Source organism: Caenorhabditis remanei, chromosome V (assembly GCF_010183535.1).
Source record: "Caenorhabditis remanei strain PX506 chromosome V, whole genome shotgun sequence".
Classification (NCBI taxonomy): domain Eukaryota; kingdom Metazoa; phylum Nematoda; class Chromadorea; order Rhabditida; family Rhabditidae; genus Caenorhabditis; species Caenorhabditis remanei.
The window spans coordinates 13,401,892-13,418,389 of NC_071332.1; the positions used below are offsets into that span (position 1 = coordinate 13,401,892).

The 16,498-nt window shown below is 36.2% G+C and overlaps 4 protein-coding genes across 4 annotated transcripts; 2 read left to right on the plus strand and 2 right to left on the minus strand.

The window, feature by feature from the left end:
• Nucleotides 1-1,444: 1,444 nt before the first annotated feature.
• Nucleotides 1,445-4,031, minus strand: GCK72_019641 (uncharacterized protein; the record flags this gene model as incomplete). The annotated part of the gene is made up of 3 exons (XM_053733135.1): nucleotides 1,445-1,582; nucleotides 3,278-3,454; nucleotides 3,615-4,031. The coding sequence occupies 3 exons, from the start codon at nucleotides 4,029-4,031 to the stop codon at nucleotides 1,445-1,447; spliced, it is 732 nt and encodes a 243-aa protein (XP_053582048.1).
• Nucleotides 2,536-3,102, plus strand: GCK72_019642 (uncharacterized protein; the record flags this gene model as incomplete). Its single annotated transcript, XM_053733136.1, has 2 exons — nucleotides 2,536-2,609; nucleotides 2,652-3,102. The coding sequence occupies 2 exons, from the start codon at nucleotides 2,536-2,538 to the stop codon at nucleotides 3,100-3,102; spliced, it is 525 nt and encodes a 174-aa protein (XP_053582049.1).
• A 5,076-nt stretch (nucleotides 4,032-9,107) lies between the features above and the next one.
• GCK72_019643 (uncharacterized protein) lies at nucleotides 9,108-14,319 on the minus strand (the record flags this gene model as incomplete). The annotated part of the gene is made up of 12 exons (XM_053733137.1): nucleotides 9,108-9,221; nucleotides 9,368-9,541; nucleotides 10,615-10,737; nucleotides 11,237-11,311; nucleotides 11,356-11,469; nucleotides 11,660-11,755; nucleotides 12,675-13,157; nucleotides 13,233-13,365; nucleotides 13,417-13,528; nucleotides 13,586-13,962; nucleotides 14,026-14,205; nucleotides 14,249-14,319. The coding sequence occupies 12 exons, from the start codon at nucleotides 14,317-14,319 to the stop codon at nucleotides 9,108-9,110; spliced, it is 2,052 nt and encodes a 683-aa protein (XP_053582050.1).
• Nucleotides 14,320-14,661: 342 nt separating this feature from the next.
• Nucleotides 14,662-15,858, plus strand: GCK72_019644 (uncharacterized protein; the record flags this gene model as incomplete). Its single annotated transcript, XM_003115840.2, has 5 exons — nucleotides 14,662-14,772; nucleotides 14,834-15,034; nucleotides 15,083-15,268; nucleotides 15,324-15,495; nucleotides 15,566-15,858. The coding sequence occupies 5 exons, from the start codon at nucleotides 14,662-14,664 to the stop codon at nucleotides 15,856-15,858; spliced, it is 963 nt and encodes a 320-aa protein (XP_003115888.2).
• Between the last annotated feature and the right edge of the window lie 640 nt (nucleotides 15,859-16,498).

Here is a 16,498-nt window from a genome sequence, read left to right on the forward strand (position 1 = left end):
TTTTTTATCATAGTCACTGCTTTTCCCTCCATTCAAATTCAAAAGCTCCTCAATAAATTACTTTCCCATAACAAAAAAGCAACAAAAAAATTCCAATTTGACGGGAACGAACTCGCCACCCCATGCACAGGTGAACCGCTGTGGATCCTATATGTGATCGCGCGGTGGCGTATATGCAGCTAGAAAGAATCAGCGTTGTGTCCTATATGTGTCCATATGGATCCACGCGCGGTCGGCCGAAAACGTGTGCCGCATATGGATCGTATATGGATCGCATATCAGGATTAATTCTACCAACCGTATTTGGTTGATTATCGTGTATGAAACACTAGAAAGGCCTAATTCATTGTTGTGATTGTTATATAATGCTATAATGTTGTTTTACTTTTCCTTTTTCAACTTGTTCACTTTCCATTTCTCGGACTTGTACATTTTCTCCATTTTTCTCGAAGTTCGTTCTTTTTATAGCAGATAATGGCAATACTTCGTGAAAAATTTAAAACTCCACACGATTTATATAAAAAATGATGTTAGTTTGACGGTTGTAAAACGATTTTCGAGCTTTTTTTGAACTTTGAAAGAAGCTATACCCGTCGATGACATTCGAAGTCCGATATTTTGACTTTACTTCGGTATGGCAAATACTTACTTTCTTACCTTTAATTCCATCTGAAAAATATAATTTCTTATCATACCGAAGTAAAGAAAAACACAAGAACCGAACTTCTCAACAAAAAGTATATCCCAAAGTTTCTTGAGAAAACGACAAGTTTTCTATTGAAAAAAGAAATTTCCGCAAATTTAAATATCTTTATTTTTACTTTTAAAGTTTGCCATTATCTGTTTTCAGCAAAAAGAATGAAGAAATTCGCTGAAAAACTTCGAGAAACGAAGAAAATGGGCCCGGACTTATAGAAAAAAATGTCGCGTCGATTTACGGTAAACAACACGCCCACGTGTAATTCCGGAGTGTCGTTGCGGCGGCCGGCCGCTAGGCTCAAATATGGACCATATATGGAACGTATATGGATGCTATATGGATGCACGCGCGGCCAGTACAAGGAAAAGACGACCGCACATATACGCCACACGCGCGGTCCACGTTTCATTTAGGGACACATATAGGACGCTATATGCACACTTTCACATATAGGATCCATCGCGGTTCACCTGTGTTCAAGGAACACCGAGTCAGTAGGGTTAGGTTGATTTTGAGCTTTCCACCACCCTGTCGGGACACACCTATTCTCAATGCTGTTTACCGTTGAAATCAGTATTGTCTCCAGAAGACGTCAAATTTGGTTTTTTTGAAAAAAGAAAAGTTCGGGCATCAACTAAGTCAAATTTCCTATCTATACATCCAGGTCTCAAAAAAATCGGCCCAATATGGAGGGAGTTATGGCTGGCGACAAACAAATACACAGACGGAATCTGTTGAATATTATTAGTAAAGATAATGATACATTTCGGTTGGTGGATCTTGTGGAATCTCTTGTCCGAAATTCGAATCAATCGATTTAACATTAATTGGTTTCGATGTTTCAAGAGTGCATCGATCGAACTCTGGACAGTGGATGAGGATCTGGAATAATCGTTTTTCGTTTTAGTTATGATTTTAGATTCTCACTAACATCTTTCAGTTCAGCCAAACTCTTTATCGATATCTTCGCTAACAAAACTTCGAACTTTTTGAAGTGTGCCAAGTTTTTCAGATCAAATTGTGTGAAAAATCGGTCGATTTTCAATTTTTCTGCCTGTTTCTATTGATCTAATTTGATGATTTGAGCCATTTGCAGACGGATTTTCGCCGTATTTGCACAACAAAATCGATTTCTGATAGGATTCCAGGTGTCAGATAAGGTAGAACAGAGAGCACTTCTTCATGATTTTTCACGTGCATTTCGAGTTTTGACACGTTAATTGTCGGCTTGTTGAGGGAAGAGAGTATCTGAAAGATGGAATAAAAGTATTTAAACGAATTTTAGACTTTCATTCCCAGTTACCTTCAATACTCTGAAAGTGTTGAACTCTCAATTCCTTCTCGTTTTTCCCATCTTCCTCTCTGTAACTACTCAATGAAACACGAATTTTCAATTCTTCCACTACTGTCAGTTCAACGATAAACGCCAATTTTTGATAGAATTCGGTCCTCCATGGATTGGAGATCAAGACCCGTATGGTGACTGTTTAAAATGGTTTATACGGGTTCCAAATGCTTCGGATGTGTTGGAAATCAGCCATTTCTCAAGAAAAAATATATTCAGATTCAAGAAAATTCGAGCTGAAAGAGTCTGGTGGGAAGCGACTGTACATGACTAACTGACTTTTGAAACTAAGAAAATGCATCTGTGATGTTTGTCGAAAAGTTTTGTTCATCTGTCTAATTCTCGTTCTTTTGTTGTCTCTCTTCGTAGGGAAACTGGTTTGTTTGTGACACTGCACATGACCGATGTATCTCTATTTCTTCTAACTCTCCACTATTTTCACTTGTTTCGACTGAAATAATTTATTTCCGCTTCGCAGTGGCTTCAAAAAATGCCAATAAATATTCTGAATCTACCTGATGATATCTTGATCCAAATTATGCAAAGTTTAGATGTCAAAACGATGTAAGTGATTGTCGCTGACAACGGCACATCAAGTAATTTCAGACTCCTTCTCCGAAGAATATGCAGAAAACTCTTGAATTTTGTTGATGAAGTGAAACCAGAAATTCGATTAAAATCAATCTCTATTTCAATTCATCCGGATAAGATATCTGTTATCTATAGACCAGATCAAGGAATGTATGCTATCGAGTACCTCAACCGTACATATCAACGCGTTGTGACACGTGGAAAAGGTCTTATTTTTATAAATTATGACTATTCGAATGATGGGAAGATTCTCAATAACGAAAACTACGTTGAGACTTTTCTGAGAGACTTTGAGATGATTTTGAAGTTACAGAAAACAGTTTTGAAGAATTTTGAATTGAAATGGATGTCTCACGAGGAGGAGGAAAAGGAAAAATGTCAAAATCTTATTGAGAAACTGAAGAAGATTTTGGAGCCGTATCAGAAAGTTTTAGCATGTGATGTTATGAAACTAAATGTTTGTTGAGACACCTATTGCAAATTCTCTAAAACACCAGTTTGGAAATTGTTTTATTTTATTTTCAACAGAAACGTATGAAGTTAAAACAATATTTATTAGTGAAAATAAACTATTCATTCCCCAAATTAGGATTGTTTTTCTTCAGTTCGAGAAAAGTGAATTTTTGAGAATTCGGCCGAACCACGATAAGCAGATTATCATTGCGTGAATTCGGGTACTTGAATGACCAACGTTGAACAGTGGTGTTGTTTGGATCGACGTGATGTGGGTGTCCAAAAAAATTTGGTATTTCGTGGGCATTGTTAAAATCTTTATAAGTAATGGAGCAGTATTCGAAGGATGCAGATTTGAAGAATGCCTGAAACAATACTGGTAAAATATGTATATGTTTTGATGCTTTAATACTGATGTAGAAATGTGTTTTTTCGTTTTCATAATGCAATTGTTTTATGGAAAAAATCATGTTAAAAACATCAAAAAAGACCTTGAAAAATCTTCAAATGAGCCCCCCGTCTTACCTCTTTCAGAACATTCAAATCTGATGCTGAAATGATTTGAATGCGAAATTTAGAGCATGAGAAATGTGTGAAATTATTGATGTCCCCAGTGATAGCATGAGTATCGTTGATATCCAGTTCCTCGGCGCCTTTCCACTGATCCAATGTTTCCAATTTTTCAGTTTCTAGCTGTGTTCCAACATGATAACAAATTCTGATGGTTTTCAAAAAAACCGGATATAAAGATGACAGAATTGACACAATTTGATCTTGATCTTTCGCAAATATCGAAAATCGATTGACTCTCAATTGAGATTTTTTGGATTTTAGGATCTTTTTGAACAAATCGAAAAAATCATCACTGGATGAATGGACATTGACTCTCAATTCTTCGGTTACACAACTCATATGACGTATTATCAATTCCAGATCATTCATAAAAGTTTGAAAACAATTCATATTTGGAATATTTTTTCGTTTTCGGTTTATCGTCACTAAACAGCCGAAATTAGTGTTCCAGTAGTCCACTGTTTCCATCCTTTTGCCATCGGATGAATAGAAAAAACAAATATGTTCAGGGTGAATGGTGATGCACAGCACCCTGCACGGGGAACGCGCAAACAAAAAAACGAAAGTTGGCCGTAGGGCACGTTCGCATTGTCTACAGTAATACTCAACAGAAAAGGCAAAATTTTACTGAGTCGGGCACATAAAAGCTTGAATATCTCGATTTCCCGAAATTTGTTCTCAGAATGCATATCCATTTCGTGTAAAGTAAGACTTTTTTGTATAATTTTGTGAATTTTCATACTTTAATATTGTGTATTCGTGGTGCTATTCCCAGTTTCATGCAAAATCAGAATTCCAGCGGCGCCGAAGAAACCGAGTTTTTCAGTATTATTTCTGCTGGATTTTCAATTTTCGAAGTCGAAAATTGGTTTCTGAACAGAAACAAACCATAAAATAAAGAAAAAATAGTGTAAAACCTCTGATTTTGCAAATTTTTCAATTTTTCGAAAATTCTAAAAATCTGATTTTTGCTAATAGCCGATTCTCAAGAGGAATTGTTTTTCGATTTTTATGACTTCCCAAATTTTTTTCATCAATGATTGGTTGGCAAGAGGGAATCAAGTTAAAAAGAGAATAGGAATCGTCAACATGGATGTGGAGGATATCTTTCAACATTTAAAAGAAAGTGGGTGTATCCGTGAGCTGGTAGCGGAGTTAAGAGAACAACGGGAATCCGACAGAAGAGCTGCTAGAAGAGCTGTTAGGAAAGAAAGGCAGGAGATCAAACGTCGTATTAGGTCACAGAAGAAAAAATGGGAGATGGTGCAAGAGGAGCTTCAAATTGCTAGGAAACGTAAGATGAGAAGTCAAAGAAAAACCAGGAAGTTATATAGAAGAAAGATGAAGAAAGCAAAAGATCGACATTGGCTAAAGTTTCGGGAATTGAAGTACAAGTTCGTGTTTTGTCCTCGAGTAATAATGCGGCCGCCAATCTTGTGTGTTTCACCTGGTATCAATCGTGTAAGGTCCTTGCTTGTTACTTTCGAAACTTCTTTTAAAGCAAGAAACAAGAAAAGGAAATACAGTAAATGAAGGAAGTTCACGTTTTTAAGGATAACGGACACGGACATATTGAACTCTCAACTCTTAATTTTCACGTACCTTGCGTGCGTATTCAAAATAAAATAAAAAATAAAAAAAGACTTTCTGATGTCGAATAATACTGAAAATGTCAGAAAATCGCAAAACTATCCTGATTTCTATAATCACTAAGCGAGAGAGTATGCGAACGAGAGATACGCAGACAGAGGGAGGAATTTTGAAAGCTGTGCGCGTTTCGCGTTTTTTGCGAGCTCGTTCCTCGTGCAGGGTACTGTGTGATGCATAATTTGGCAATTTCAATAGTGGGTTTGTGTTGATTGATGAAGTAGCGGATTGAACGACACACTCTCCGAAGAGAATGATTGAAATAAAAAAAAAAAAACATAAAAAATACCAACGAGAAAATAAGATTTCTGGGTCATTGAAAACAAAACAGAAATACTACAAACTTGAGACGTTTCTCAGAAAAGCAGTTCAAATACTTCAAAAACTCACATTGATCGAAAATCCACTTTATTCATGAGTTCCTTCATCGCTACTTCTGGTATTTCACATAATGAAATGCGCGCAGGCATGTTTCAACAAATAGAGAAAAACTGAAAAGGAATTGAATTCCAAAATGTGAAGTATGATAACAGAACTGATAAGAAAAAATGAGGAAGAAGACACTCCGTTTGTTGTCTGATTTCGAGTTTTACAGAAATGAAATGTCATATGTTTCACAACTTTCAATTCAACATGGATTTCTATGATTTCGATGACTGCATCCAGCTTTCTGGCTTATCGGGATCTCATCAAAATGCTCCGTCCTTTGTCGAACTTGGAACTGAAGGCTGGTTTTACCGAATGAATCACACAATTCTAAGGCTTGAATTTTAAATAAGGTGTGATAATAAAAATGAACATAAAGTAATGTGTAATGACAAATTCGTATTTTCACAATTATCATCAAACACTTCTCATTGTTTACTTGACCCTCCTCACATCTGATTCCTGCGGCGTCTCTGCTATCTACCTCAAAGTCAAATTGACCGTAGGTGACCATGGTTTTTGTGCTTCCGAATTGGAGCTTTCTCGATTACGTTCGGTGTCCCAGACTTGTTTTTATTTTCGGTATTTGTATTCTTCTTCGAATAGCTGATCCCATGGGTCTTTTGTATTGTTTCTCTATTATCAAACTACCAGTTTTTTATCTTGTGTTCTAACAAACAGAGAACAAAAATACTTTTCCCGTTATCAAAGAACCTGAAAAATGGATTCAATCCAATCAGCCATTCCGTACTACACCGCACCCATTTCAGTGATTGCAAATACATTTTTGATCTTTCTCATTATTTTCAAGTCTCCGCCGCAAATGGGAAACTACAAATATCTTTTGATTGGAGTATCCATATTTGAAATATTATATGGATCATTGGATATCGTGACGGAAGCGGTAAAAGAAACATCTAGATTCTACAGTAGCTTTTTTTCAGACCGTCCTTTCCATTGGTCCCTCATTTGTGGTGATAGTTCCTTATAAAGATAGATTTTTTGGGAAAGAAGTGGCGAGAATTTTTAACTGTATCGATTCACTCCAAATCTGTTCACTGCTTTCCTCGTTCTTTCAGGTCTTTATTGTGGATTTTTTGGTTTTTCAATGGGCATGTTTGTTGTTATTTTTGCATATCGGTTACTTGTAGCAACTGAAAATAGCTTGTTGAAAAAATTTCAAGGTGCAAAAATACTTTTGTGGTTTGGTTATCCAATGTTTTATCTGTTAGTTTTTGGAACAGTGGCTTGGTTTCCATATTCTCCTTCGCCCGAAATGGATGAATTCATCAGGTTAAATTGTTGCGTAGCTACAGAAACTTTTTTTTCAGCGTTTCTCTAATTGAACGACTCAATATGACTCTTGATGAAGTTGCTTATACGGGACCATTATACTATTATCCCGCGAATGACTCTATCAGATATGATACTCTGATTGTTAGTCTTCTACAGCTGTTTTTAGTTGTGAGTTCTTGTTTGCATTAGAGCGCGGTTACATTTATACCGACAGTAAGAATAGTTGTAAATCTTTCAGGTTTCATCTCTCATCTTGGTTCTATTGTTTGGAATCAAATGCTATTTTTATATAATGAAATTTGCTTATATTCAAGATTCAATTTCGATAAAAATGAAAAATCTTCAGAAACAACTATTTTTTGCATTGGTATTTCAGGTATGGCAGGAAAATGATTTTGATAGAAGGTGGAATAGCTTATCCGAAATAAAGTTTCAGGCTCTGGTCCCTCTTGTTCTCATGCATATTCCAGTTACTATTTTATACAGTTTTTCTCTACTCAACATAGTTTTCAATCCATTTTCTGTGGCCACCACGATTGCACTATTTCCAGCATTGGACCCCTTTCCAACCATTTTTATTGTCAAAACATATCGATTAGCCATTTTTGGTAAGCAGTTGAGCTCTATTGATTAAAAAGAAGTAATAACTACTCACTTCTTCTTTCAGATTTTTTCCAGCATTTCTTCAAATGTCTTCGCAAGAAGCTGTGTGAATTTTCCGTTGGGAACAATTAGTGAAATCACGAGTTGTTTTTCAATGACAGCAATTTATATTTTATATGTAATTTAATTGATTCAATCTAGAGATTTAACAAATTACTTTTTTTGCTACACCGAAATCTGAGAATCAGTTTTTGGAAAACCTACATATCTTTTCGGTAAAATCTCTTTTGGAATTAAAATGTTGAATATTTTTCAATTAAATTACCAAGCTCGAATAAATTGACATTAAAACGCATGGTATCATTGATGGAACAGTCATATCCATGTTTCATCGAAATCTTGGAGTTGAAGGAAAGCATAATGAGTAAATCAACTGCTTCAAAGTAAATCAACTGTCATTAAATTTAAAAAAACCTCCAAAAATCTCTATTATTCCTTCTTAACTTAAAAGAGAGTTTGCTATTTAGTGTTTTAGGGGATCTTTTTCGAAAAACAATTGAGACCATGCTGGTCATTGTGAGTGCCCCACTGAAGTTTCAGTTCTTATATTTAGCTGCAAACAATACCCTTTAGTATTCAGTTGTTTATTTCATGTGTTATCAGAACTAGAATTTTTATTGTAGACGACAATAAAATTTAATATGAATGAAAGAAAATTTCATATGAGTGAAGCGACTGGTTGAGTTGTTGGCCGCGGGGAACAACTTCGCTGGGAACTTCTCATTTTTGCAACAATTTCATCCAATTGGTTTACGGCGTCGGCGTTAAGTTTCTGAAAAAAACGAAAGAGTATAATGGAAAAAAACTGGGATATTACCTTTTTGAGAATTTTCCGAGTGGTTCCGCATTCGCTAGCTTCACATACCAGATCTTTGTCTTGCAGAGCATCTTTCCATGACGTCGGATATTTCTTCATAGTGAAAGAAGCTCCTGAAATTCCAGAATACCCTCTCTGATTACAAAAAAAGAACATGAACTCACCGAGTTGCCAACATGACCAACAGTGGAATCTGGTCCAATGACATTCGCTCAACGAGGAAGCCTTCCAGATTCTGGAAGTAAAAAGAATTTCTCCAATTAAAAACACCAGTTAAGTGAATAAAGCCCCATGAAACTATATTTGAGCCTACATAATTCACGTTTACCTGGCTATTCAAATTAAAATCTGTGATCCAATTGCGTCTCGATAGATACTGCTGTGATTTTCTGGGGTCTTTCTTCTTCTCGATGTGGAAATCAATCTTCACGCGCTGGAGTGAGAGTAGTGGAAGCGGAGTGAAGTGATTTTTACCAACCCTGTAAAGACTGTAACTGAAACTCTATAATAGTATCACTTTATGTCTATATAAAGTTTAGAAAATTGAGGCAGTCTGCTAAAACGTATTACTCACCGTATCGATCCTGACAACCGTTTTAGCCAGGATTCATCGGCGCATGCGACTCCACTCCGATGATGGTCCAGCAATCGTAGTCATGAGCCATTTCATCTTGATAGAATGTGCAATCCGAATTTGTTACATTTGTCAACTGCAAATATCAGCATTCTTTTTTCCGCAACTTCTGTCTATTTTTTGAGTACGTGGAAATTTCTATCTCACTTTTTTTTTTCAAAAGATGACAAAAACATGTAGCCCCATATTGAACTAGACCAATAATTACATCAAAGAAAATACCTCATCCATCTCCAGTCCTAATCCATCACCAGTTGGATTTCGAACGATGCTCGCTCTTGATTCCAGTCCTCTCGCTTGTTCAATTCCATCGAAATGATTCGTTTCCAAAATCAAACTTGAATCCATCCTCATAGATTCCAAATCTACATCAAGTGGACGATTACTTGTAGTATTCTGAAACATTTAATAAGAGTAGGAAATATATAGAAAAAAATCATATAATTACAGTACTGGCCATAAAGAATGCGGCACTTGCAGTTTTTAGTTGAAAATGGTCGCTTTTGTTAGTGTGATACAGCTGATGGCTCCCTGATGGTATAATAACATTAATTGTTTACGGAGTGTATTGATCACAAGTAGACCTTCATTTTTGCTGTTGACAACTTTTCTGTACGGACACATCCCAAGAAGTTATCAATCGTCAAAGTGAAAAATCTTTCCTACGATTGATAACTTCTGAGAATGTGTTCGTACAGAAAAGTTGTCAACTACAAAAATGAAGCTCTACTTGTGATCAATACACTACATGAACAATCGATACAATGATACCATTAGGGAGCCCGTATCACACTCACAAAGTTGATCATTTTCAACTAAAAACTGCAAGCGCCGCATTCTTTATGGTCACTGCTGTATAACAAAATAATTCTTTTTTAAACTTTAGAAAAGTCGATGAGCGCACAGGTAATAATTTGCCACCGCTCAAAAGTTGAGAGACTTCTGCTATTTTCGTGGAAAATAATGAACTCAGAGAGTGTAACAATATTATTGGTTGTCTCGTAAAATCAACTTTCGTAGAAGTCACAGGTCAAACCTAGTGATGCACGAAAATGGACCATTCATAGGAACAAAAAGCAAAAATTTTCATATTATGGCCACTTGTTTATGATAGTCATGTTTTACTATCCCATGCTGGAAAAAATGTAGATATAGTTTTATGAAAAGAAAGGATCGGATGGGTTGGGGATGCAAAAGCGTAAATTAAACTCCCAAAGGGGATAGATGCAAATGAAACTTCCACAATGTCTTACAATATGGGCAAAGCATTTTCGGTTCGTTAGAAAAATTTTGGAACAGGAAGATATCAGAAATCTTGGTTGATCAAATGTTTTGAGATTCAACAAAAAATTAATATTCTAATAGGAGAAAGCAGTTAAATCAAAAGTTAAAGTAAGGGTATCCATCTGGGCAGCAAAAAGTTCGGTCTAGTGGTCTTGAAGCAAAAGAGAGGTATCTCAGAAACATACCTGAATAATTTCCTCTATTTGAATCTCATTTCTGGACGAGTCGTTAACATTTCTGAACGAGTCGTAATCCAAGTCGGGATTTACTGGAACGTCCAATCGGGTTCTTTGCCGATTGGGTGATCCCTGGAAACAATTATAAAAATGTGAAAAAATATTTCAGTTAAAATTTTTATTTGATTCTTTTTATTTCTCGATTTTTCGTTTTCTTGCATTTTTCAACAAAATTTCCTGTTTTTTAAAATTTATATCGTGAAAAAAGAAGAAAAAACACGAAAATTAGTTGTAAAAAGCTTTTTAAAAAGCAAGAAAACGAAAAATCGAGAAATAAAAATAAATAATTTTGTCCGAGAGGACTACACGGAGGAAGAACTCGGCCTGGGAAAACTCTTCCACGAAGGCTCCTTTTGAGCCGGGAAAACGTGAATTTAGAGTGTTTAGAGCGATTTTTAGCATATGCTCCAATGATGGAAGTTGCTCAGAATTTTCTGAAGTATCAGAATCTGATATAAAAAAGTATTACTTCAGTCCTCCTTTAACAAAAAAAATCATTGTTCTCACGCGAACTCATTGAAACGAATAGCGAATAGAAGATCCGAAAGAGCGAAAGAACCACCTTACTTACCGTGGAATTTTGCATCAATCTTCTTTGCCTCCACCGACGTTTTCGATGGTTTACGGTTTCTCCTCTTGAACCGTTCTGAACCATTTATTTACAATTAAGCACATTAACTCAAAAATTACCTCTTGATTTGTAATGTCTTCAGAACCATTGTTGATTGTGAAGTGGCAGCCGTTGAACGTTCCATGTGGATTCATGTGGATTCCACAGTCAGAACCCTCGGTGTTCTTTTTCTCCTGTAATTATTAAAATTATTTTGTTGGGCAAATAATCAAGTTTGGGACATTTTTCTGTGATTCCTTAAAACTGAATTACTGATAACAGTATTTTCTTATTTTATACCATGCTTTATAATTCTTTTTCAGCTAAAAACTTAAATTGTTCAATCAAAGAAGAACGTCGTGACGTTTTTAGCGTCTAACTCACTTCTTGAGATTCTTTTTCTTTCCCTGCTCTTGCTCTCTGCTCCTCCGTTGTGCTCGTTTCAGTCGGGCTCGACAAGTATCCTCCCATGGCAAATATCTAAATAATAAATAATAATTCGGGATGATCGGGTTCTGATAAAATGAGACGACAATAACACAGCTTCTTACAATAAATACAATTTATTTCAAGAAAGAAGTATAAAAAAGCGATAAAACACAAAACAAATCAAAAGCACAAAAGCTAAAACCAGAACTAACTCTGAAAACCAACCGGTTCCAGTAAAACAACTTGTTACCACGTGGTGTATACGAGTCCACGTGAAGCGACGCGCTGAGGTTACGGTAGCCGCGTGAGACTTTACCGGAGTTTCGTTGCGTATTTTAAGTTTTTTAAAAAACATTTTACTCCATCAAAATAGAAACACTGATAAAATTCAAGAAGACGGTCCTATCCAATGTTAACGGTGTGTATACGTGGAAGTAAAAAGTGAAATTGGACTTGAAATTTGATTTCGCGCAAGAACAATGTATTTTTCTTTGTTAATTAACTGGTAACGATCAAACAAAAAATTAACAGTGAGAGATTTCTGTGTGCTTCACATTTTTATAATTTTTTCCAGGAATGCACTTCTTCATTCAGATTTTTCCAACGTTTCTTCGAATGTCTCCGCAAGAAGCTGTGGGAAGTTTCAGGTCGAAACGACCAGTGGAATCACGAGTTGTTTTTCAATGACAATAATTTATATTTCAAATATACTTTATTTGATTCAATCTTGAGTTTTAACAAGTTACTATTATCCATTCTTCAAATAATTTGGAAGATGTACTCTACTATCAATACTTCACAGACAAAACGAGATCAGTTGAGACACAAAGTAGAATACAAAAGAAACAACAATAGGAGTGAGGAAAATAAAAGAGAACAATTGGAATTTTTGAAGAAGACTTTGTTTGCTGCTTTCCGAGTAGGCGATAATTTCTTCTGGATTTTTCGAGTCTTCCGAATCTTTTGAAACCTTGGGGACATCTGGATCTTCCCCTTCTTCGGAATTTTCTTCTGAATCTTCAGAATTCCATTGTATATCCTCAACTATTCCAACTTCTTCCAAGCATTTCATGATGTCTCTCATATTCAACCCATTAAGGTCACCTTTTGGTTTTCCAGCTTTTGAACCGCAAGTCTTTTTTACGTTATCTGACTTATGTCCCATGACATGAGGAATCCTCTGAACCTCTCCTTCATCTAGTCTTCTGAATCCCCACGACGACGTTGATGTATCCAGAATCACATTCTCCAATCGTTTCTCCTCAGCTTCTTCAGCTGCCTTTATCATGGGATCAAACAAATCATCTAATCCCAACAAAAACTCAGATCCGATACAAATGACAGCATTCCAATCAGGTTCCTGAGCGAGACGAAGTGGGAAATTGTGATGATACCAATAGTCGAATGGGTCTGCATGATTTTCACACAACCAACTGGTTCCACATTTTTGAGACTGAAAACATTGAACTTTGTATTTGAATTCGATTGAAAAGAATAAGACTGAACGTTTTTCATTAACCAAACTTACATCAAGACGCTGTTTCAATCGATCCTCATTCTCCTTCAACATTTTATGCTCCCAAGTACCACATTCCGATGCGTAACAACGAGTGACTGTGTCGTCTTCCTCCTTCCTTCGGAATTTTTCTTTTTCCGGTGTTCTTAAAAAATCAATTTTTTTTTGTACAAATAAACATTTCTTCTAAACTCACGTTCCATTTTTCAATCTATAATTGGCGCATATTGGGTTCTGATGATAGAACGAGAAATCGAATGCCATACCGAACAATTCCGCCAAATATGACATTGTTATGGACGTTTTGTCTAAAATTTATGTTAATGGAATTTCAATAACATACAAATCTCATTTATTTCACTCACAATACGGCCTTCCATTAAACTCGGACTCATCCTCATGAATAAAAATTGGCTCAAGAGAGCCAGAAGTCGGGAAAACTCCAATACGACGGATCGATTTCAGATGCTCCCAGACAACGATTTGAAAGCAAAATGATTGAAAAGATTCAGTTGAATTCCAGAGACATGCCATTTCTTTAACTTGGAACCGGGCTGGACTCAAGAACTTAACTATTCTTTCGACCATTCCTTCTTCTGACTCTTCAGGTAGATCCCATTCAATCACTTCAATATTGATATCGATGAGAAGAGACTTGAGAACGAAGAGACCCAATGAGAAAGTGTCAATTGATGGCATGAACTTTCTCGCAAATTTAGAATGATCATAGCTGTTTTCGGATCTGGATTGGAAAAATATGAAGAAGTTTTTAAAATTAATTATATTATTTTTCGCCGTTGCTCACTTCTGAATCACAACTCCGTTTCCGCATTTCTCCATTTCCAATCTCAGAAACTTTTCGATTCCCGTATAGATCACAACCAAACTCTTTCCATCTTTGTATCCAAATCTTGCTCGTGGAATGTATAATTTTGTAGACTCCACAATCTGCCGATCCAAATGAGAAGTATTTTTCAATGAGATTCTGAAAACGAGTGTAATTTCTGATGATTTCTCAGAAATCATACCTGCTCATAAAGTCCAATTTCTGAACGACATGTCGTTTGATTTCCGGTGGAATTTGTGACCAAGAGACCATTTTGAAACGAGGAAAAATTGGAATTTTATGAAGAAAAAGGATGAGGAGTAAACAAAATCCACGTGGTGATGGCGTGGATCTGAGAGAAATGAAAACAAATGAAGAGGGTCAGTTCACGAGGATAATTATTTTATTTCTCACGTTTACTGAAGAATTAAACAAATCTTTTCGCGCGGTCTTTTTGAAAATTACGACGCCCAGTTATTTTTTATTATTAAACCTCTTTTTTATTGGAAAAAGTTCAGATGGTTATCGCAGCAGCAGAAAAACGCATGATCTTATCAACACTCAAGATCTTCTCTCTATCATTAGTTCTGTATTCCAATCAGACGATACTCGAAAATGTCAGAGCCAGTTTTGACTTCAAATCAACATGGTCCACTTGCTGGTTCGACCAGTGTTGAGTCTTCGGTTTGGACCAAGGACTTTTCGAATGAAGAGCTAAAAGCAGTTGTGAGCTTTCTTTCCGAGGGTCCAGAAGTTTCAAGTTTTTCGATACAATCATCGTTTTCAGTGGAAGGCTAAAGCTTATAGCATATTGGAGATGTTCATGAATCATAATTCGGCAACTCCTGAAGCGACCACTTCAAGTAGAAGTCGTCGATCTGTCGATCAATTAGAAGTCGAAACTACCACTTCAAGTAGAAGTCGTCGATCTGCCAAGTCACATGAGGGGTACACTTTCGAAGAAATTTTGAGAGCGCTGTTTGATTCGGTAGGCTTGTAATGTAGACGACGGACGATAAGCCCTATTTCATTTCAGAGTCCAGCAATACATAAATCAACAATTTTCTTGCCCTTGACCACAATCCGTATTTTAACTATCTCTCTAATTTCTCATATTGGTGGATACTTTCTGAGAAATCTGGCAGCGTCATTAGCCGTTCCATATGTTCTTGCTTTGATTGGTGCATTTGGAGTTCCAGCTTACTTTTTCTACTTCTACCCGGTATTTCAATTTTTTCGATTTTAAGTTTGATATATAATCCTTCAAACTTCTTAAGGCGCCCTTCAGAAGCGAACTTATCTCTCTACTAGCTTATTTCGGTTCTTCCGTGATTCAAGGGTTGTTCGTTGGAGCAGGATTGGCTCACTTGAAAATTGAAGCTGAGCCCTTTATGGGTCTCACTCCATTGGTTACCACACTCTCCCTTTTTTATATGTTAGCTTATGCGCGTGAGTTATTTAGAGAGGGTCAACCTATCAAAGTAAACACGGTAAATCATATGTATCTAACATTTTTCAGATCATCGGGTCAATCTTTTCTACTGCACCAGCATTTCCCTTCTTGCACATTGTTTAATTGGAGCTATGATGGGTTCTCTCTCTTCCCGACCTTATCAAATCCTCACTGGTCTTTACACTTTCTCTTTATGGTGCTTCTTTCAATTGGATATCTACAATATGAAAAACATTGAAAAGGAACGAAGCTACGCCGAGATCTTGGCGGAAAATGTTCATGTCTGGCTTGTCATTGCTTCTAAATGCATAGTCTATGGAATTTATGGTATTCCGATTGGAAATCATTTCAATGAATAAAGATCTTAGACCAAGTAACTTGCTCATTTCTGTCATTTCCCACCAACAATATCTAGCTAAATTGGCAAGAAAGTTTTTGGCCATGGCTTTTCTTCTTGCTGTCAGACAAATGACAAACATCAAAACCAACTACGAACACCCTCTGTTGTAAAAATTCTGTAATTCTGATAGCATTCTACTTTTCCCGTGACGCTTCTCTTCTGTGAACGCCATTTTTTTCATGACGGACAACTCTTACATGAAGAGTTTTTTATTCCGCTTTCTATCTAATACTACAACTACTTAAATTGTTCAACCGATAGATAGAAGAAGTTCACAAGGATTACTTCTATTGACACACATGAGCTCACAACTTTAAAAATGGAACTTTTCGATGGTCGAAGTAACACGTACAGTATTTGCACACATTGTTAGTTGTGCCGGGAGAGTATCCATTCCAATCTTATTACAATTTATCAAAGACAGTTAATAATGCATAATAGTTGAGATACACGAAAGCGTAGAAACAGAGAAAGTTCCAGAATCAACCAGAAATTGGGACATTTATCAAGTTTTTAAAACTTATCAAAATCCTATTCACCATTGAATGTGACACTTGCAGTTTTTAGTTAAAATGGTCAACTTTGTGAGACGGCCCCTT